At 38.0% G+C, this 24,076-nt stretch overlaps 1 protein-coding gene across 8 annotated transcripts in view; it reads right to left on the minus strand.

Moving 5' to 3' along the window:
* ERBIN (erbb2 interacting protein) overlaps positions 1 to 24,076 on the minus strand; it is a 112,276-nt gene that overhangs the window by 61,312 nt on the left and 26,888 nt on the right. For 5 of the 8 annotated variants that reach the window (XM_028139548.2, XM_028139555.2, XM_008161882.3 and 2 more), the window contains exons 1-4: positions 13,950 to 13,993; positions 9,920 to 10,117; positions 6,555 to 6,672; positions 86 to 164 (exon numbers count right to left, since the gene is read on the minus strand). In XM_028139548.2, coding sequence (XP_027995349.2) covers positions 86 to 164; positions 6,555 to 6,672; positions 9,920 to 10,108 — 386 coding nt within the window. In that variant the 5' untranslated portion in view covers positions 10,109 to 10,117; positions 13,950 to 13,993. Of the gene's footprint in view, positions 1 to 85; positions 165 to 6,554; positions 6,673 to 9,919; positions 10,118 to 13,949; positions 13,998 to 24,076 lie in introns of those variants that run through there. The other 3 variants (XM_054715210.1, XM_054715212.1, XM_054715211.1) reach the window with 1 other exon arrangement.

Genomic DNA, 24,076 nt, shown 5'->3' on the forward strand with positions numbered 1-24,076 from the left:
ATTTCATAGTTGTATATTAAACTACTATTCATGTTTTGATAGTAATTTACAAAAGTAACTTATAATTCAACAGAGAAGAACTTACTTGGAAATAGGGTTTACACTGGCCTCCACAATTGTTAAAACTTTACAATTTTTTATATTTTCTGGGAACTCTTGTATTCCTAAAAAATGAACAAATAATTATCAAATTAAAAGAATCTATTACATGAAACCAGTCTAAACAATTTTTAAGTTCCAGATAAATGCCCATATCAGAAAGATTTAAGCATGATTTTCAACCTTTATCAACACATAGCACACATTAACTAATTACTTAAATTCTGTAGCACACACAAAAATGTTTTTTGCTGTTGTGTCAAAAATAGATATAATTTTGATTCACTCACACCAGATGGCTATTGTTGTGTTGGCTGTTGTCATTTTTTTATTTGACATCCAAGGGAAAAGAGATCAGTACCCTTGACTAGTCAGGTATTGCTCGTTTTAAATATTCTTGTGGCACACCACGATTTTAAAATCCCTTATCTAAGCTATTCTTTCTAGTTTCTCTGCCTTATAATTCTTGGCTTTTTATTCAGTGTGCCCATACAGGAAGAATTAATAACTATATAGTGTTTAGTTCTTTTATCTCCCCTCCCCACAAGCTTTCTCCATCTACCACTTTGATATGTTTTAATCATCATTCTCATTAGTCTTCTCAAGAAGATAGGCCATTTGAATACAACAGATAATTGCTTTAACACCAGTTGCTATTTGCAAAAGCTTGGGATAGCAGCTTGGCCAACTTTTTATTGCTTTAAAAAGATAACAACAAACCAAAACTTCATAGAGACAAAAGGGAAAAGCAAATTACTAGTAAGACTCAGAAATTAACACTCCAGTTTTATCATAGAATGCAAAAGATAATAAAAATGAATTTCTTAAGAAATAATGACAAATAATAATACCTTAAATTTATATACTTCCTGTATATAGACTGGTCCAAAATGTGGTGAGCAGTCTCATGAGGCAGGCAGGGAAATGGCAATATTGATAATCTATACTAATAAAAGCCCAGATGGCCCTCGCGCCCTTGCACGATGCCCTCACATCATCACAAGATGGCCGCCCCCATGTTGTAACAAGATAGCCACCTCCACATCATCACAAGATGGCCGGAAAGGGAGGGCAGTTGTGGGCGATCAGGCCAGCAGGGGGAGGGCAGTTGGGGGGACCAGGCCTGCAGGGGAGGGCAGTTGGGGGCGATCAGGCCTGCAGGGGAGGACTGTTGGACCAGGCTGGCAGGGGAGGACAGTTGGGGGCGACCAGGCTGGCAGGGGAGGACTGTTGGGGGCGACCAGGCCTGCAGGGGAGGGAGTTGGGGGGCGACCAGGCCAGCAAGGGAGGGCAGTTGGGGGCAACCAGGCTGGCAGGGGAGTGGTTAGGGGGCGATCAGGCAGGCAGGCAGAATGGTTAGGGGCAATCAGGCAGGCAAGCAGGTGAGTGGTTAGGAACTAGCAGTCCCAAATTGAAGAGGGTGCAGGGTGGGCTGAAGGACACCACCCCTCCGTGCACGAATTTCGTGTACCAGGCCTCTAGTATAATATATAGACTAACTGAGAATTAGATTACTTCCCCAATATAATGGAAACAATAAACTGAGAAGCAATGATTAGAGTCCAAGTCTTATTCCTAGAAAAGTGTTTTAATCACTGAAACACACTACCTGGCCAATTGAAAAATACTGGACTATGCAAAAGATTAGAAACTAAGAAAACATAAAAGCAAAGATCTTAAAACAATTGCTTTTAAATAAATACAGCTTGTGGAAACACAGATCGAGTATGCCACAATGTTTCCTGCCTTCTTCCAAGCAGGGCATACAGCTAATGAATATGAAAACAGTATCCAGCATATTGAGATATACTAGAATATTATTAGATTGAACTGATATGAACACCTAAAATGAGAAAACACAAGAGCTTATATATAAGATTACAACATCGTATTCAAGATTTAACATGATTAAATGTTACAATACAGAAAAATTTAGGGTTAATTCAATTTTCTCACTCAGAACATGTGAATCTCTCACCCATCTCTAAATCAGTGGTCTTCTAAATCCTAAAAATTTAAATAATTTCAAAATCTGATGAATAATCTTTCATTTACTAACTTTTCTCTCTCTTTTTTTTTTACTATGATAATACATGGAATACAGCAGCATTTGTTATGTGGTGGTTTATTATTTATATTGGGCTATACTATTCTATCCCTCACTAATTCTGCATAGAGCCCTCCCTGTGTTTACCATTTTTTCATTAGCAATTATTTCTTGACCATCTACTACGTGCCAGTATTCTAGAAGCCGGGAAAACATAGTATCAGAATGACATTCTAATTCAATAATTCCTCCTGTGCTTCTAGACCTTTCTTGACATTGTTAGTTCTATTTTGTGCTACTTCCTGTTGTATATTCTTTTTTTTTAGTTTAAATCTCTTCTCTTTAATTATCTTATTCATTTTTTAATTTTTAAAATAATTGAATTCATTGGGGTGACATTGGTTAATAAAATGATGTAAGTTTCAGGGGTACAATTCTATAATACATCATCTGCATATTGTATTATGTGTTCACCATAATACAATGGTGTTATGTATAATTCTAATTCCCCGTTTTACTCATCTATTTACCATGCTATAGAGCTAGTGATTATTACAGGGCTCCACAATTAGACTCGTTTTCTTTCAAGCCAGGTAGGGACTTTCTATTAATTTATGTACATGAATGCTAACTGATAATCATTCATTTAAATAAATGGAGTAGAGACACAGAATTATTCAGTAAATGTTGTCTGGATGAAAAGAAAAATGAATCCATAATAGCTTCCTTCCACTGTATACTACAAAGCTCCCTTTAGCTTTTAGGACTGTCCTAGGAACCTGCCTCCTAATTCTGTTTTACAGGGAAAAATGGCAATTTCAATACAAATAACTAACTTTATATTTTTCCTTCTTCTCTCTCCTGAATCATCGATAGTGCCAGAAAACAGGCCATAAAAACCCAGAAATGGCAAATGAACCCAGAAAACGGGCAATAAAAACTCTCACCGTGACCAAATTTTAGTCAAGCTCCTCTGAGCACTTTTTTTTTTTATTCCCATCCCACCAGCCCCTCCCACTTGGCAACCATCAGCTTTTCTCTATATCTATGGGTCCGTTTCTGTTTTATTTATGCATCTGTTTGTTTTTTGTTGTTTTTTTAGATTCTACATATAAGTGAGGTTATATGGTATTTTTCTGTGTCTGACTTATTTCACTTAGCATAATATCTTTTAGGTCCATCCATACTGTTGCAAATGGCAAGATTTCATTCTTTTTTATTACTAAACAAATCTTTAGAGAAAAAGAACGATATCATAAATTAATTAAATCAAATAATTATATTAAAATTTTAAATTTAAAACACTATAATAGAAAAAAATTAACTGAAAAGTTAAATGACTCGTTTTAAAAAGGTTAAAATAATTACTTTAAATGTAAATTGACCAAGTGTTACATTGAAAAAAAATGTGGGGTGACTGAATGGATGAAAAAAAAAAAAAATCAAGGCTCTTACACATGCTACCTACATGATACTCCAGATTGAAAGACACATAAAGACTGAAAGTACAGGGATGGAAAAAGATATGTCATGAAAATAGAAACAACAACAAAAGAAACAACAACAAATAAAGAAGCTGTATAGCAATATTAAATCAGACAAATAGACTTGAAAACAAAGGCTGTAACAATAGACAAAAGGAAGATCCAGCACTTCCACTTCTAGGTGCTTATCTGAAGAAAATAAAACACTACTTTGAAAAGATATGTGCACCTCTGTGTTCACTGCAGCATTACTTACAATAGCCAAGATATGGAAGCAACCTAGGTGTTCATCAATAGATGAATGGATAAAGAAGTGGATGTGTGTGTGCACACATCTGTACATGCACGCACGCACAAAGGAACATTACTCAACCGTGAAAAAGAATGAAATCTTGCCATTTGCAACAACATGGATAGACCTAGAGGGTATAAAACTAAGTGAAATAAATCAGAGAAAGACAAATTCTGTATTATTCACTGTGGAATCTAAAAGACTAAATAAATGAACAAGCAAAACAAACAGACTCATAGATACAGAAAAACTGACAGTTGCTCTAGGGTTGGGTGATGGCAATACGGGCGAAAAGGTGAAGGGGATTAAGAGGAACAATTTAAGAGTTATAACATAAATAAGTCATGGGGATGTAAAGTACAACATAGGGAATAGTCAATAATATCATAATAATTTTGTACAGTAACAGACGGATAGTGAACTTTTTGTGGTGATCACTTTGTAAGGTGTATAAATGTGAAATCTATTATACACCTGAAACTACTATAATATATGTCAACTATGCTTTAATTGAAAATAACGTCACATTCCAAAATAAAAATTAGACATGAAAAATAAATAAATCATAAAAAAGATTTTTAAAAAGTATGTTATTTTCAATCTATGGCTCGGAATCTCTATATGCAGAGGGCCACTTCACTTATACATACATTTTTTATTGTAAGGTTGGTCGTGGCCCCTAAGCCCCACAACCCCCAATTGTTCAAGGGTCAATTGAATTAGCCTTAAAACGAAAATGTATTGGTTATTGACAACTGAAACACAAATAGGGCACTAATCACTGTAACCTGAACCTAAACCTACAATGAATATATATACATTCTAAATCCTTATAGAGGAAGTGTTAATTTAATCATTTTCCTAAGAAATACACAACTTCATCGTTTTATATTAAACAATTAAGATAATTAGGATTTAGTAAATGAAGACATGCAATAAATTTATATATTTATTTTAAAGTAACTTTTGCTTTTTAATGGAGATGGGTAGACATAATGATTAATTCATTTGCCAAAATTAACTGTTAATTTTGAAAACAGGAAGACTTTTAATCTCTCCTAAAGTGGTTTTCATAATAAGGCCTGAAATTTAGGAAAACTGATATACAGAATAACTGTTGGGTACTCATATCATCAAGACAAAGGGCTATAGAATATGATTGCTAGGTATCCTCTGGCACTACTGCACTAACTTTTTGAGGCTTATCTGTCAAGATTTTCTCCCGTTGTTATAAAGAATTAATTACTAGAGGCCTGGTGCATGACATTCGTGCACTGTGGGGTGGGGGGGGGGAGTCCCTCAGCCTGGCCTGTGCCCTCTCGCAGTCCAGGATCCCTCAGGAGATGTCTGGCAGTCGGACATCCCCCGAGGGGTCCTTAGCACTACTGCAGAGGCAGGAGAGGGACATCCCCCGAGGGGTCCTTAGCACTACTGCAGAGGCGGGAGAGGCTCCTGCAACTGTCACTGTGCTAGCCAGCCGTGAACCCGGCTTCTGGCTGAGCAGTGCTCCCCCTGTGGGAGCGCACTGACTACCAGGGGCAGCTCCTGCATTGAGCATCTGCCCCCTGGTGGTCAGTGCTTATCATAGCGACTGGCCGTTCGGTCGATTTGCATATTAGCCTTTTATTATATAGGATGACTGAGTATTAAGTGTTCACTGAAGTCTTCTATCTTTGGGTAGAGCATTTAGAATTTATCCTTGTTACGTTTCCTTTTTTCATAAATTATAAAATAAATACATGCTCATTCTAAAATTTTCAAGTGTCTACTTTTCTCTCACTCCAAGATAAGCACTTAACATTTTGGAATACATCTTCCACTCTCTTCAATGTATACTAAACTAACGAAGACTGTACATCCCAGGAGAACTACCATGTCTTTTTTACATCTCATCATTAATTGTATTTCCAGCTTCTAATAAAGTATTTGGTACAGAGTGGTCTCTCAATAAATTAAATAATTTGTTCAGGTTCAATTCATATATAATGTTGCACAATTTTTTTTCCTTTACACTAAATCTTTCATGTCAGTAATGATGGAACTACATTATATCCATTCTTATGGATATATGAAACTGTATAATCAACAATAGACACAGTTGTTACTAGTTTCTCATCATTACAAACAACAGGGCAATGGATATAAATAAATATATAAATTTAACGATATATGGATATGTACATACATGTATCCCAGCATTTAAATTAAAAGGACATTTTAATTTTCTTATACTTTTTTAAAAAATGTATTTTATTTATTTCAGAGTGGAAGGGAGAGTGAGAGAGAGATAGAAACATCAATGATGAAAAGAATCACTGATCAGCTGCCTCCTGCACACCTGCCACTGGGGATCAATCCCACAACCCGGGCATGTGCCTCCTTATTCATAGGTCGATGTTCAACCACTGAGTCACGCTGGCCAGGCTCATTTTTTTTATACTTATTCTCGACCTTGCTTTATGCTCTCATAGGTCCCTTATATAATATAAATTTTATATATATGAAAACTAAAACAATAATACATTATAATGACTTTTCAATTTTGTATTTTTATTTGTTAAAACACAATATAAATCTTAATAATATAACATGCTACCAAGTACAAAAACTTAGGGGGGGCGGGGAATCTTACCATTCTTGCTGACATCCAGTTCCCTGAGATTAATGAGATTTGCAATAGATGCTGGTAATGTTGTTAAATCGTTGTCTGGCAAACTCAGTTTGTGTAGAGATTGACAGTTAAAAAGTTGCTATTAAAACAAAGGAAGAAAGGACTTTGATCATTTCTTAAGTTTCCTTAATTTTTCATTTATTAACCTTTATACAAATAAACAGTATTATTAAAAGTGAATCAGTTATACCTATACAAATACCAAGAAAGGTATCTTGTTTTATGCTCTTATGAATCTGAACACAATCAACCTACTCAAAATGATTTACATCCTCACTCACACATCTACCTTGAGCAAAATGCACTAAGTGAGAATATGGTTGTATTCTCTATTGAGGTAGTAAAAAAATAAGTGGCTATAAAATACTGTAAATTTTGGAGCTTGTATTTCAAGCACCCTTATTCCAAAATAAAAGTTTACATACATTAAATTTAAATAAGTACAATCGACTTAAAATTTATTCAAAATATAGAATTCCGGTATGGGAGGACAAAATAAGTATGGGAGCAAATATATTGTTATGCTAAAATCACAATTAAATGTGACCTAAAAATATATTTACCAAAAGCAATAGGTAAGTGGGCCACTTCTAAGTTCCATACAAAAAAAAACACAACACAACAAAAACCTATATTGCGCACAGATTTTAACAAAATAAAGTCTTTTAGGAAAACAAAACAAAACAAAAAAACTGTTGTCAGAATGGCATTATGAATAAGCCCTATCTAAGAAGGGCATTCTTCCAAAAATGAAAAATGGTAGGTATAAGTGATTCAGTTATTTGCACTATCATAACAAGCCTCTCTCTTTTCAACAATCCCTACATTGATACCCCACTGGTGGTGATTAGAGAAAGAAACTAATCTTAGTCTTCCACATTCTCTAGGAGAACTAGCTAAGAAAGATAAATTATTTGCTGAAGAACAACATGGAAAAAGTATATTACACAGCACATGATCACGACATAGGGAAATAATTCATAAACATGCAACCCACAACCTTTTTTTTAAAAAAAATGTTTTATTGATTTCAGAGAGGAAGGGAGAGGTAGAGAAACATCAATGATGAGAAAGAATAATCGATCAGCTAACTCATGCACACTGGGGATCAAGACAGCAACACTGCCGAAACCGGTTTGGCTCAGTGGATAGAGCGTCAGCCTGCGGACTGAAAGGTCCCAGGTTCGATTCTGGTCAAGGGCATGTACCTTGGTTGCGGGCACATCCCCAGTAGGAGGTGTGCAGGAGGCAGCTGGTCAATGTTTCTCTCTCATCAATGTTTCTAGCTCTCTATCCCTCTCCATTCCTCTCTGTAAAAAATCAATAAAATATTAAAAAAAAAAAAAAAAAAAAAAGACGGCAACCCTGCCATGTGCCCTGATAGGAACCAAACCACCTGATTCATGGGTTGACGCTCAACCACTGAGCAACACCAGCCGGGCAACTCACAACCTTTAATATTTTATCCATAGCTATATATGATTTCTTTATAAGACAACCTAGAATGGCACTGTTTTACTAATGGCCACTGAAATACAAGCCTTTTTCAAAACTGCCATCCAGTAGGTATACACACAGACATACAAATCTAAAATTTTTCATGTAACAATGGATACATACAACACACTCTATTTTCTATTCCATTAAAGTTAGTATTGCTGATAAAATATAGAATGCCTGATTAAATTAGGTCTCAGGTAAACAATAACTTTTTAGTAAAACTATGTCCTATATATTGCATAAGACACACTTATACTGAAAAATTATTTATTATTTATCTGCAAATTGTTTTTAACTGGGTGTGCTATGGTTTTTATTTTCTAAATTTGCAGTAACAATCATAGCTTATTATTTGGAAATGCACACGCATTAAATTGACTTTTAAGCCATTCATGTGTCTACCCACAGTTAGAAAAGTACTGTTGTTTGGGTGGCAAATGGTTCTAACAATTAAATTAAAGCTATTGCAGCTTTTCCATTTAAAAAAGAAGAAATTGTGTAGAGAATTTAAGGGAAAAAAGTAGTCACAAAATGTTTTAATCAAGTAGATAAGATGAGATGTTTCATGGCAACAATCCAACTTCTCCTTCTAGTTGTTTCTACATTTCAGAAATATTAAGTCCTCCAAAACCTTTCCAAACAAACTGAAATGAGGTAAACAGAATGCTATCTCTAAGAAGCTGTTTAACAACTAAATTAAAATGTAACAAACAAAAAATGCCAATTTATCCCCAATGATGATAATGTAGGATCGATGTTTTATAAAACCAGAAAAAGAAAATTAATTTCAATTCTTTGTCTAGTTAAATCTATTGGCTGCAGAAATTGTGTAGTCTTATTATCTACCTTAGCGGCTATAACAAAACTGGAATTAAATACAAAATGTTATTTACACAACCACTCAAGCAGTTAACATGAAGAGACAGAGGTTAAAAATTCCATTTTAAAAATGGTTGGGCCTGGCTGGAGTGGCTCAGTTGGTTGAGTGTCATCCGGTGCATCAAAAGGTTGCTGGTTCTATTCCTGGTCAGGGCCCATATCTAGGTTGCAGGTTTGATCCCTAGTTGGGGAGCATAGGGAGGGCAAGTGATCAATGTTTCTCTCTCACATACATCTGTCCGTCCGTCCGTCCGTCCGTCCGTCCGTCCATCCATCCATCCATCCATCCACCCACCCACCCTCCTACCTCTCCCTTCCTCTAAGTATGTCCTTGACTGAGGAATATATATAAAGTGCGGCATACCCTAAGACAGTGATGGCGAACCTATGACACGCGTGTCAGCACTGACATGCGTAGCCATTTCTGATGACACGCGGCCGCATGCCGAGGATGAAACATTTGCTGCTCCTGAGGATGAAACATTTGCGACTAGAGCCTTGGAGTTAGTTTTTTCCTCAAAGTGACACACTACCCGAGTTATGCTCAGTTTTTTGGCGAAGTTTGATACACCAAGCTCAAAAGGTTGCCCATCACTGTCCTAAGATAAAATTAAACCAAAAAAATGGAAACAGTGCACACAAATACAGAGTGTCCCAGAAAAAGTATACACATTTCAATAGCTGAGCTCAATTTTGAAAATGAAATGTACTTTAACCTTTTGCACTCGGATGTCGAGTGTGACTCGACACGGTTAGCATTAGAATAAAGGAATAGAGAAAAAAGCAAGCGAGTGCAAAGGGTTAATAAACACTGCCTTTATAATTATTGTGTGCATATATTTTTAGGGGATACCTTATACATCTGCAGCATTATGGCAACATTGGGAATATCATATTTCTAGGTATAAAAATAACAAGGCAATCCTTTAAAGACAGTATTAACATACCTTTGGAAGCTCTTCAATCTGATTAGCATCTAAATAGAGCTCCTCCAAAGTTTTTTCAAAAGTAAAAATCTCTTTGGGAACCTGTTCCAAACTGCAATGAGAATAATCAAGAGTAGTGACAGTCTCCTCTTCCCCTCGTAGGCATCGGCAGGGTACCAACCGCACAAACAAACTTCGTTTTGTAGTCATTTTTAGACACTGCAATATTCAAATAAGAATAAATTTAGTTAAAACATACATATTAACAAAATAAAAGGAAAAACATACATATTAAAACAATTTTTCAAAACAAATTATGCATTTATCACAATCTATGTATCACAGATAAATACCTCCACACCTACGTTCAATGAAATGCATTTAACATTGCTGTACTATACTATTTATATATATTACATTTCAAATTAAATTCAAGCACTTCTGGCCCTGGCCACGTAGCTCAGTTGGTTAAGAGCGTCATCCCAATATTTTTGGGTTCGATGTCCAGTCAGGGCACATACAAGAGGCAACAAATGAATGCATGAATAAGTGGAACAACAAACCCATGTCTGTCTGTCTGTCTGTCTGTCTCTCTCTCCACTCCCCATTTCTCTCTTAAAAATATACATAATAAAACTCAGTTTTAACAGTTTCTTTGGGTCTTTGTTTCTATATGAAGGCTCACATGTCATTTATAACTTATCTACAATAATAAAAGAGGAATATAAGCTAATTAGACTGGGTTGGCCAAACAGCAGAAGGACCATCTAGACTACCTTCAGGACGAAGCCAGAGCTGCGAGGGCCAAGACCCTTGTAACAATTTCATGCATTGGGCCTCTAGTATTAAATACATGTGTATGCTTTTCTCCTGTTCATCTGTCTTTGTTAGTTTAATTTTCAGATGCAGCCAGGGACCCAGAGATGGTTAAGGAAAATTTTTTCTTTCCTTACACTATGATATCAAACATCAAATGTTTCTATAAAATCTTTGTCTCATGGAGATCATGACTATAATAATAATACTGTACTGCATATTTTAAAGTTGCTAAGAGAATAGATCTTAAAAGTTCTCACCGCAGGAAAAAATATTTGTAACTATGTGTGGTGATGGATGTTAACTTTATTGTGGTGATCATTTTGCAATATATGCAAAATATCAAATCATTACATTCTACACCTGAAACTAATATGCCAATTATACTAAATAAAAAGAGTAATAAAAATCTTGTCAACAAATATTCAGTAAAGTTTACTGAATGCTATTAACAATCTATCCTATCTAATAAGGAGGGAATATGCTAATTGACTGTCACACCCTCAAAGATGGCGGCGCCCGGTCCCTCAACCCCCTAGCTGCCCAGGGCTGGCCCGAGGCTCAGGTAACCAGGGCCGGCTGAGGCTTGCGCTGCTAGCAGTGGCAGCAGCAGAGGTGTGATGGGGCGTCACCTTCCCCTGATCACCGGGTCACCTCCCGCCCCTGAGGACTCCTGGACTGTGAGAGGGGGCAGGCCGGGCTGAGGGACCTTCCCTCCAGTGCATGAATTTTCATGTACCAGGCCTCTGGGTGTTTATATGAAGAGGGTTACTGATAGGAATAAGCAATTTTATTATTTTTTAATATATTTTACTGATTTTTTTACAGAGAGAAAGGGAGATGGATAGAGAGTTAGAAACCTCGATCAGCTGCCTCCTGCACACCCCCTACTGGGGATGTGCCCACAACCAGGGTACACGTCTTGACTGGAATCGAACCTGGGACCCTTCAGTCTACAGGCTGACGCTCTATCCACTGAGCCAAACCAGTTAGAGCTAAGCAATTTTATTGATCTAGTAAAAATTTAATTGCAAAAGGTGAATTTAGTTTGCACTTATGTATTTATAAGATAAAAAAGATTCCAAAAAGTAAAGGCAAAATGTTTTGTTCAAGAGATGCTAAGACTAACTGATAATGAATCAGGGCATAAAAACAATGGAAAAGCATCTCATCTCTGCCCAATATGGTAACCACTAGACCATGTTGCATTTTAATCTTAAAATTCAAGTTAAACCAAATACAATTTAAAATCTAGTTTCTTGTTTGCACTAAGCACATTTTAAATGCTCAGTAGCCACATGTGGCTATGGCTATTATACTGAGTAAGAGAAGATACAGAACATTTCTATAACGGAAGTTCTATGGAACTATGGTGAGATATCTCTATTATTCTGGTTCATCATATTATAACTACTTTGCTTATCCTATCTAATAAAGAGAGAATATGCTAATTGACCCTCATGCTGTTGCAAAGATGGCAGTGCCCACAGCCAATAAGGAGGGAATATACTAATTGACTGCTCCGCCCTCAAAGATGGTGGTGCCCACAGCCAATAAGGAGGGAATATGCTAATTGATTGTGACGCCCTCAAAGAGGGTGGCGCCCAGTCCCCTTAGCCCCGCCAGGGTGGCAGGCGTGTGGCAAGACCGGGCCTGCCCCACACGCCTGCCTCTGGAGTCCCCCAGTCCCTTCAGCTCGCCAGCAGCCCAGGGCCGGCCCGAGGTGCAGGCAAGCCTCGGATGGCAGCTGACCAGCCGCCCAGGGCCGGCTGAGACTTGCGCTGCCGGCAGTGCCAGCAGTAGAGGTGTGATGGGGTGTCGCCTTCCCCTGATTACTGGGTTGCCTCCTGCCCCTGAGGGCTCCTGGACTGTGAGAGGGGGCAGACCGGGCTGAGGGACCACCCCCTCCAGTGCATGAATTTTCAAGCACCAGGTCTCTATATTTACGTAATACGATAGTAGCCAAGAACTTGAAAAATATGGCCTGAAAGTCCATTTTCCAGAAATCATAATGGATTTGTGAGTATAATTTCTGAGAATAAAGGACATGGAATGTTATTATTAAACTAGAGGCCCAGTGCACAAATTCATTGGTGGGGTCCCTTGGCCTGGCTGGTGATCAGGGCCAATTGGGGCTAGCCGGCTGGGGGGAGGGACCGCAGCCAGAGTGGGGAGGGATTGCAGGAGGTTGCCCAGCCACAGGAGGTTGGCTGTGGGAGCCCACTGACCACCAGGGGGCAGCTCCTGCATTGTCTGCCCCCTGGTGGTCACTGTGTGTCACCGGTCGAGCAGTTGCAACACTTAGGCTTTTATATATATATATATATATACACACACACATATATATATATATATATATATATATATATATATATGATTTTAAAAAGTTGTTTTAGATATTATCTGTGTACGTCACTTGAGGTATAAGGCAATTTACAGGGCAGAGTAATTGGGTTTTTTTATTGCATTTATTGGAGTGACACTGGTTAACAAAATTATACAGGTTTCAGGTGTATAGGTCTACAACACATCATCTGTACTCTGTATTGTGTGTTCACCACCCCAAGTCAACTCTCGGTCCACCACTATTTGTGCGCCCTCAAAGTAATAGTTAACGAAGGTAAAACAACTTCCAAGATTGCAAATCATGAATAGATCATGTCGCAGATAGATGTTCAGAAACCGCAGAAGTCAGAAGAGACAATTAACTCAGAAAAGGAATTAGATGCATAGCTCTAGGAAGCTAGAAAAAGAGTTTATATCTCAAATGAAAACTTTCTGTGAACAGAGGCTATGAAGAGAACAGTTTAGACCTCAGATTAAATACAGTGGGCCTTGAGCCAATACAAAAATGAACCCAATTCAGCAGACTAAATACTGCTGATTGAAAATGAGGGAACCTTAATTATTGAGGGGAGAGGAGGAAATAAGTGAGTGACAATACCCAAAGAGATCCTCCCTTACACAATATTGTAAGAAAGCAAACCAAAGGGAGAAAGCCTTGCCTGGTCTGAACAGGAAGTGATCAACATGGAGACTACTAATTAGAATTTTAGTGTTGTGATAAGCAAGAGTCACTTCATAAATCAGACTTAACATGGTAATGAAAAAATTTTCTAATCAAATGGAGAAAGAGGAACGATCCAAGAAAAAAAGGCATAATAATAAGCCAAAATACTTTCTTTTTCTTCCCCCAAAACACTTTATAACAACAACAAAAATTAAAGCCACTTACCACTTGGCTGAATTTATCTCCCTGCTGTTTCTTAATTGAGCCAACATTCTATGAAAACAAACAAACAAACAAAATTAACACAAAAATTAGATCTTTATGACTCTAAGGAACATCTTTTCTAATTTCTTATTTACCTCAAAATGTAAATTAAAATTCTCAAAAATTCACCAGTGTAAACTGACACATGCAAACTTGCTAACTTCCAAATAAATGGCGAACTTTTTTTAAAAATATATTTTATTGATTTTTTACAGAGGAAGGGAGAGGGATAGAGAGTTAGAAACATCAATTAGAGAGAAACATTGATCAGCTGCCTCCTGCACACCTCCTACTGGAGATGTGCCCACAACCACGGTACATGCCCTTGACCGGAATCGAACCCGGGACCCTTCAGTCTGCAGGCCAATGCTCTATCCACTCAGCCAAACCAGTTAGGGCTAAATGGCTAACTTTTCAATCAGTCATTGGATTATTCTTAATTCATTTGTAAGCTATCTAGAGCCCTGGCTCTATATCAGATAACAAATCTCTCTCAATCTACCATTAAAATTCCATTTATATGAACTTACTGAGAAGTGATCAAGTTTTTCCAAGCAAATAAATGCTAATCACCAATTATATAGAAATTTAGTAGTTTTTATGTGGCAGAAGGTATTAATTGCTTATCAGATTCTATTTCTCCTTTCCAGAAATTTCCTTCTCTCAGGCTGGTAATGGAGCCCACTAAATACCCACTTTTAAGCTTTCCAAGGCTGGAAAGGCAATGAATGGATAACAAAACCAATGACATATACTCAGAAGTCTGCTTTGGAGGTGGAATGAGGAGGGTTGGTTCTAAAAAAAATTTTTTTAATGTGCTTTCCATATCCACGACTAAATGTGAATGTAATGTCTACCATGCAACCATCATCCTAGAACCATAAAAGTCAGCAAGCAAGAGGATTAACACCAAATCAATAAGGCTGACGGTATAGAAGCACAAAACCAGCTGTGGAGTCTCTAATAGTACTGCTGTTAAAAATAGCTGAAGTTATGCTAACTACTATCTAATTCTGGTTTTCTTAGTTTGTAAAAAAACAAAATTTCTATTTGCTTAAACCATTGCTAAGTTTTCTATACCTGTAATCAACATATTCCAAAGTGAGATAACCTGAAACCCAAAACAATCGCATTAAAAAGCATATACATCATAAATAATCTTTCTTAAAAATTCAGTGATATTAATAAATGTGTTTCAAAGTTTTATAGAATCACTCTAATGCAGGGGTCCTCAAACTTTTTAAACAGGGGGCCAGTTCACTGTCCCTCAAACCGTTGGAGGGCCGGACTATAGTTAAAAAAAAACTATGAACAAATTCCTATGCACACTGCACATATCTTATTTTGAAGTAAAAAAACAAAACGGCAAAAACACCCGCATGTGGCCCGCGGGCCGTAGTTTGAGGACGCCTGCTCTTATGTAACAGAGTATTTGTCTCTATGCTAAGTAGCCTGCTCTAATGTAACAGAGTATTTGTCTCTATGCTAAGTAGTTTTTAGGACTACTGAGTTGTTTAATCTTCTCCACAAATTCTACATATAGTACATGCCACAAACGATACCTTTGTATGTAGCAAGCAAAGGATGGCCACTAAATTTGTCATTCTACATATTCCCACATATGTGATAGCCTGGTAGAATGGAACTGCCAATAAAACTGAGATGGACTAAGACTATGGAAGGAGCATGTTGGAGAGAAGACAGATGAGAGGGGCTTGTGCTTTGAAACATTAGTGTAAAACACCTGACAGATGTCTTAGTGGGATCCTGAGTGGACAGTTGGATATGGGTGTTCAGAGATGGAGGAAAGAGATCCAAGCTGAGGATATAAATTTGGAAGTCATCTGCTTAGAGATGATATTTAAAGCAATAAAATTAGGTGAAAGCATCAAGGGCATAAATGTAGAAAGAAAAAAGATAGTTTCAAGAAGTTATCAGCTACTATTATGTTAATGAGAATTACCACTGTATAGGAATGCAAAGGTTACTATGTTGACAAGATCACTTATTGTGGAGTGGTGGAGACCAAACTGTTTGGAGGGGATTCAAGAAATAAGAACAGCACAACTTGACATAACAAATATAGACAACTCAGGCTGTTTGGCTATGGAGGACATTAGAAAAATAGAGCAGTAGTGAGGGTAGAATGAGTCACAAGAATGGATCTGTAGGCAGGTGGAAATAATCTAGTTAAAGAAAGAGAAGAAAAGCCCATTGAAATTTTTTTGAAAGCAATTTAGGCAACAATTCACACAGTCCTAGCAAAATCTCTCACCAATAAAAAAGCTTCCCATGAGGAGGAAAACAGAAACCTGGGGTGCAATGGTGGAACTAACTGAATAAAATTCATGCAGAGTATTTTATATTACCACATCTTCTAAGAGATTCTGATTTAGGAAATATATAATAAAACCGTAATATGCAAATCGACCAAGCGGCAGAATGACCGGTCGCTATGATGTGCACTGACCACCAGGGGAGCACCGCTCAGCCAGAAGCCAAGCTGAGGAACCCCCACCCCCAGTGCACGAATGTTGTGCACCAGGCCTCTAGTTAGATATAAAACTCAAGATTCTTCCCTCACTTCTACTTTCCCCCACCCTCAAAACTCAAGATTCTTTATCATGAAGGAAAATTTCTCAAGGTAGAAGAAAAATCTTCCGAAATCTTCTCCATGTCAGTTTCAGAGGAATGACATAATTTGTAGAACAAGAGGGCCTATTTTCACAGAAAACAATTTTTCATTACACTATCCAATATAATAAAAGGCTAATATGCAAATAGACCGAAAGGCAGAACAACCAACCAACCAGTCGCTAAGATGTGCACTGACCACCAGGGGGCATGCGCGGAACATGGCAGGCGTCAGCCACAGGGGGATGGTGGAGCAGGTGAACGGGGGCACCAGACCAAGGTGGGGCACTGGCCACTGTCATCGGAGTGAGCCTCTGGTGGTTACTGAAAATTCTTTGCTCCTGTGTACCACAGTCCCGCCCGGCGCTTGCACCTGCTGCCGGCACCGGCCCTGCTCACACCTGCTGCTGGCGCTGGAGCCGCCACTGGCACCTGCTGCCGACGCCCAGCGCCGGCCCCAATCGCTCGGTGCTGGCAGCAGGTGCCGGCCCTGATCGCCCCTCAGGGCTTCTCTGCCCCTCCTGCTCCTGAGGGGCGATCAGGGCCGGCAGCTGCTGCTCACACTCACTGCCAGCACCAGCCCCACTCACACCCACAGCCGGCACTGGAGCCACTGCTTGCACCCGCTGCCTAGCGCCGGTCCCAATCACTCGGTACTGTCACTTGCAAACTTTCATGAATGGAATTTAATCACAAGATTCAGGACTCATTATGTTCCCAATTCATGATACAAAGTCAACATAATTCAAATACCAGCACCTAACAAATATCCATAAATTAACATAAATACACATATACCATTTGTATAGATTTGAGGAGAAACTCAAATGTAGTAGTAATACCACACATGACTAAGGAGAATAAATTCTAGGAATGCCAAGATGAATAAACATGAGAAAAATCTATTAACAGTACATCACACAAACAGATGAAGGGGTGGGGGGGGGGAGGAATCTTCTTGAAACTGCCAAAATGGATCTAACATTCTTGAAAAAATCTTAGTAAACTAGAAACAGGGACATTTCCTCAGTTAAAAAAAAAAAAAAAATCAACCATTAGCATCATGTTCAAGAAAACAGAAGAAATACCAGAGACATTCCCATTAAAATTAAAAAGAATATCAACCCTATCTAGCAAGCAAAGGAAAAAAACAATCCACAAAATGAGAGAAAATATTTTAAAATTATATATCTGATAAGAGACTTGTATCCAAAATATATAAAGAACTCTTAAAATTCAACAATAAAAAAACAAATAAAACTAATGGGCAAAAGATATGAACAGGCATTTCTTCAAAGATATAGGAATAGCTAATAAGCACATGAAAAGAGGCTCAACATCAATAGTTATTAGGGAAATATGAATCAAAACCAGAATGAGATAAAACTTGACAGCAACTAGCACTGGCTATAATGAAAAAGACATGCAATAACAAGTGTCTGGGAGGGTGTGGAGAAACTGGAACCCTCATACATTACAGAGGGAAATGTAAATTGATACAGTCACTTTTGGAAAAGTTTGGCAGTTCCTCCAAAAAGTTAAACATAATTACCACATGACCATCAATTCCACTCCTTGGTATATAACCCAAGGATCGAAAATACATGCTTTCAGAAAAACTTGCAGCAACTACTGTTCACAACAGAATTAACCAGGGAGGCCAAAAAGTAGAAACAATCTAATATTCATCCACTAATGATTAGATAAATAAAATGTATATACACACAATGGATGATTATTCAGCTGTAAAAAGAGATAAGAGATACATGCTATGACATGGATGAACTTTGGAAACATTATGCTGTGGTAAAAAGCCAGAAACAGCCTGGCCTGTGGTGGCTCAGTGGTTGAGTGTCAACCCAGAACCAAGAGATCAGAGTTTGATTCCTGATCAGGGTACATGCCCACGTTTCAGGTTCAATCACCAGTGTGGGGTATGTAGAAGGCAACCAATAGATGGTATTTCTCTCTCATCGATGTTTCTCTCTCTCTATTCCTCTGCCTAAAAATCAATAAAAAAAAAGAAAAGAAACCAGAAATAAAACACCAAATATTGCATGATTCCATTTTCATGAAATGTTCCGAGTAGGCAAATTATTAATGGAAATAGAAAGTAGATTAGTGGTTTCCAGAGTCTAGGAGCAGGGGATACAGGAGTGGCTAATAATAGGTATGGGTTTTGGGGGGATGATAAGATGTTTTAGGAGTTACAGACAGTGAAAATGGTTGAGGAGCCCTGTAAATGTACTAAAAATACCAAACTGTACACTTTAAAAAGGTGAATTCTATTGCATGTGAATTATAGCTCAATTGAAAAATAGCTTTTAAAAACAAGGAAACATACCAGGACACCAGCTAATGCCACTAGTATGTTTTTTATGCAGTGTGTATACCACCCCAGAAACTGAGCCAAACCTATTGAAAAGCATGACCTGATTTGAGGATCCTGGACACTGTGCCACACTGCTTCAAATTCCACCATTATTTATTTTGGACCCTCTCCAAACACCTCTATTAAAATGCAAATTCACCTGGTGAAGGCAAAGCTCTTATTTCTTAAGATGAATTTTTTATAAGTATATTTTTTCCTAAATTAGAGAAGAGAAGCAATAGAGAAGAAACCATGACCAAAGAACAGAAAAAAGTAGGAATCAGAAAAACAGAACAGAACAAAAAGACCACCACAAAAAAGAATAGTTTGAAATCCTCATTTTTCTATAATGCTAATATGTTTGTTTTGGGGTTACCTTAGTCTTGGTATGATTATAAACATTACAAACCTTCCAAAGAAAACCAGATCACTGTTATCACTTTGTTACAGAAAGATTAACACTTAAAAGTAAAGCTTAAAAATATCATCACATGATAAAAGCCTTATCTATTAAAAGATTCATTTTTAGTAGGATTCAGATTAATATTTTAGGAATAATACCTATGATTCTATTAAGCCATCTTAAGCATCCTTTAAACTCAAGACCCACTTACTTTTTAAGTAAAATAGCATCATATATGTAAAGACTAGAAGAAAAACAAAAATTTAATTTTCTTCTAATCAAGCATTACTTTTGCTTATAGCTTTTAACTACATCATTTAGTCACCTATTTATTCACTTCCTCACTACTAAGGGTGCTGTGAGAATATAAAGTAGAATATGTGGCTCTCTGACTTCAAAGGGCTTATAAAATACTAGAAACCCGATGCACAAAATTTGTGCAACAGTAGGCCTTCCCTGGCTGCTGGCACTGGCTTCCCTCTGGCTGCTGGCAGGCACCTGGGACCCAGACTTCCCTCGCAGCTCAGGAAGGTGGTCCGGAAGGATGCCCCGTCTAATTAGCATATTATGCTTTATTATTATAGATAACTAGAGGCCCGGTACATGAAAATTCATGCACTGGAGGGAGGGTCCCTCAGCCTGGCCGGCCCCTCTCACAGTCCGGGAGTCCTCAGGGGCGGGAGGTGACCCGGCGATCAGGGGAAGGTGACGCCCCATCACACCTCTGCTGCCGCCACTGCTGGCAGCACAAGCCTCAGCCGGCCCTGGTTACCTGAGCCTCGGGCAGCCCTGGGCAGCTGGGCGGCTGGGCAGCTGCCATCCAAGGCTTGCCTGCGCGTCATGCTGGCCCTGGGCGGCTGGAAGGGCTGAGGTACTCCGGAGGCAGGCACACGGGGTGGGGTGGGCCTGGCCTTGCAGCGTGCCCGCCGCCCTGGCAGGGCTGAGGGGACTGGGCGTCGCCATCTTGTGGCTGTGGGCGCTACTATCTTTGAGGGCATGACAGTCAATTAGCATATTCCCTCCTTATTGGCTATGGGTGCCACCATCTTTGATGGCGGGGCAGTCAATTAGCATATTCCCTCTTTATTAGATAGGATAGGGGATACAAAACAGAAATTAATTTTAAAAAGTCAGACAAAAGTTAAAATGGCACATGTTTAACAATCTGCTAGAAAGCAAGAAATAAACATTCTGGTAAGATGTCTTAAGCAAAAAAAAATATGTCTTAAGCACTAGAAAGAACACTACTACCATCATTGTTGTTATGCAGGATAATAATGTTTGGGCTTTAAAGAAATACCAAGTCTTAGTAAGAAATCACTATAGTAGAGAATGTACAGTTCAAATTATTATCTTGCTATATTGCAGCAATTTTTAACCAGTGTGCCTCAAGAATTTTTAAAACATGCAATGCCTGACTATTTAATCAGGGGCACTGACCTCTTTTCCCTTAGATTATCAAATAAAAATTTAACAGCCAACACAAAAGTAACAGTCCAGTGTGAATGAATCAAAATTATAACTTTTTTGTCAGATCAGCAAAAAATAGATATTTTTGATGCACTGCAGAATTTTAAAGGTTTATGTGTGCCATGAGATGAAAAAGGTTGAAAACGCTGCTGTACTACAGACTTTTATAAACTATTCCATTTAACCAAAATGAAATTGGAAACTTTTAACCTGACATTTGTAGTTATAAGACGTTGCTGTCTTAAAGTCAAAATTTAAATTGAGGTTTAGTGATTGTCTCACTAGTTGATAATACAAAGTAAAAACAAAACTGGATACTTATTGTTTGCTACTCTGTGCTAGTCCTAAATACATGAACAATCTAATTTATGATTTAGAATAACCCTGTAAAGCAGGTTCTAGTTTTCTCTCATTCCACAGATGAGAGAAGTGTATTGCTTAATTAGCTTATACCGATCTGCACCTTTCTCCCCCCCAACCCACCCCCCGCCCCTACCATCAGAAAAGTTCGCAGTACACCACTTTGCTTTTATACTTTTAGGAAAGATCAACATTAGTACTGTTTTTCTTAAAAAGAAATCCGAAAAGGATTATTGCTTTTATGAAAAAAGGTGAAAAGCAAAAAATAAGTGTTCAGCATTTGTTTTGCAGTGAGCCATTATAGAGGCAGCACATACCAAGCAGTGGGAGTGACGCCACCAAGCTCCTTCCTAGGGAAATACACTCAGCATCTCAGAATCAAGCTGGTGTAGCTCTGAATTGTGACTGTAAGCATATGTACTGTATCTTGATTTAGTATGTGCATCTGTTAGTAAGATGTGTCCTAAAGTATCAGAAAAGCCTGAGAGAGCTTGAAAGGGTATTAGGTATAGAGTAAAACTGGACGTAACTAAACAGTTCAATCATGGTAAATAAAACAAAGGTTTTTTGTATTATTTGGTATGATTTGGTAGGTTATTTGGGGGGGGTCAGGGAATGATAAAAAACTTCCCCATATAAATCAATGGCAATTGCTTCTTTGCTTTATGCTATTTAGGCTTGCAAAAGGTTTCATAGGAAAGCTCTGCTTTCAGATAGTGGGGAAACCTGTATTAGGAAGGTGGCCCAGTTGAGCTCCTGAGTTCATTCTTATTGGCTCCAAGGTCTCATATCTTAACTACAGCAAGTCCTATTGTAGAAACTCCCCACCTATACTATATTAAAATCCTCTTGGGCTTAACTAATTCATATAATGCGTGCAATTAGCCTTGATTTTTTTCAAACGTTACTTTTGAAAGTACTTTTGTTAAATAACAAATTTCTTTAAAATTCCCTGTAGAAAAAGGAAGTGAGAAATGTTGTTAGAGCAGCTAAGAATTGCTGGGTGCTCTGTGCCAAGTTCATTCAAACACAATGAACTCTGGCATCCCTCTAAAGTTATGTATTTTCTGTACATTTAAATATGAACAAATGTCAAATAAGGACAAATAAGAGGTAAGTCTTCACCCTGGCTGTTGTGCCTCAGTTGGTTGGGTGTCGTCCCAGGCACCAAGGGGTTGCCAGTTAAGACTCCAGGTCAGGGCACATGCTCGAGTTTTGGGCACGATTCCCAGCGGGGAGAGTGCAGGAGGCAGACAATCTAGGTGTTGCTTTCATGTCAATATTTCTCCCTCTCTTATCCTCTTCCTTACTCTCTCTCTAAAAACCAATTTTAAAATCTTTAAAAAAATCCACACACACAGTTAAGTCTTTAAGACTCCAAGAATAACAGTGTTCCATAACATCGTGATTCTCAATGTCAAGCACCAAAAATGGCAAGGACCAACATGATATTAATTACATTTTTTTTTATTTTTAATCTTTATTGTTGGAAGTATTACATATGGCCCCTTTCCCCACACTGACCTATCCTGCCCCTGCCCCTGCCCCCCACCCCAGGCCTTTACCACCCTATTGTCTGTGTCCAAAAGTTATGCATATACGCATACAAGTTTTTTGGTTGATCTTCTCCTACCCACCCACCCTCCCCCACTTTCCCTCTAAGTAATTACTCTTTCAATATTCCTATTGAGAAAACACACACACACACACACACACACACACACACACACACACACACACACTTGGGAGTCCTTTGCAATAAAACCCCATGGCCTATGGATGATAACCCTTCTAAAATTTCGATACAGATATTCACATACCAAAATGGATGATTGGTAAAAGCGACAGCAGACACCTTTCTCTGAGAAAAGGTGACCACAAATTCATAAAATACTTCTGTGTAATTTTAAAATATTTCAGCTCCAAAAGCAATACAATGGAGTAAAGACAGTCTTTTCAACAAATGGTGTCAGAACTGGACCTCCACATGCAAAAAATGACTCAACACAAACCTTACACCTGTCACAAAAAATAAACTCAAAATGGATCACAGGCCTAAATGTAAAACACAAAACTATAAAAGTCCTAGAAGATAATGTGGAAGAAAACCTACATGACTCTGGGTATGGTGATGATTTTAAAGATACAAACATCAAAGGCACAATCCATGAAAGAAAGGGCTAGACTTCACTAAAACGACAAACTTCTGCTCTGAAAAAGACAATGTCAAGAGAATAAGACAAGCCACAGACTGGCAGAAGTATTCGCAAAAGACACATCTGATAAATAATTGTTATCCAAAATACAAAAAGAACTAGGAAATCTCAACAATAAGAAAATAATCCAATTAAAAAATTGGTCAAAGATCTTAACACATCACCAAAGAAGATATAGAGATAGCAAGTAAACATATGAAAAGATGTTCCACATCATATGTCATCAGAAATAAAACAATGAGATAGCACCGTAAACTTATTAGAATGGCCAATATCTGTAACACTGATACCATCAAATGCTGGTGAGGACAAGAAACTCATTTAATGCTGGTGGGAATGCAAAATGGTCCAGCCACTTTAGAAGACAGTTTGGTGCTTTCTTAGAAAATTAAACATACTGTTACCATATGATCCAGCAGTCATGCTACTTGGTATTTATATCAAGCAATTAAAAATGTATATCTCCACAAAGACCTATACATGAATGTTTATTGCAGTTTTATTCAGAATTGCCCAAATTTGTAAGCAACCAAGATGTCCTTCAGGAGGCAAATGGATAAACTATAAATCCATATAATGGATTATTAAGTGCTAAGAAGAAATGAGCTAACAAGCCAGGAAGACATGCAGGAAT

Source organism: Eptesicus fuscus, chromosome 4 (genome assembly GCF_027574615.1).
Source record: "Eptesicus fuscus isolate TK198812 chromosome 4, DD_ASM_mEF_20220401, whole genome shotgun sequence".
Lineage (NCBI taxonomy): Eukaryota > Metazoa > Chordata > Mammalia > Chiroptera > Vespertilionidae > Eptesicus > Eptesicus fuscus.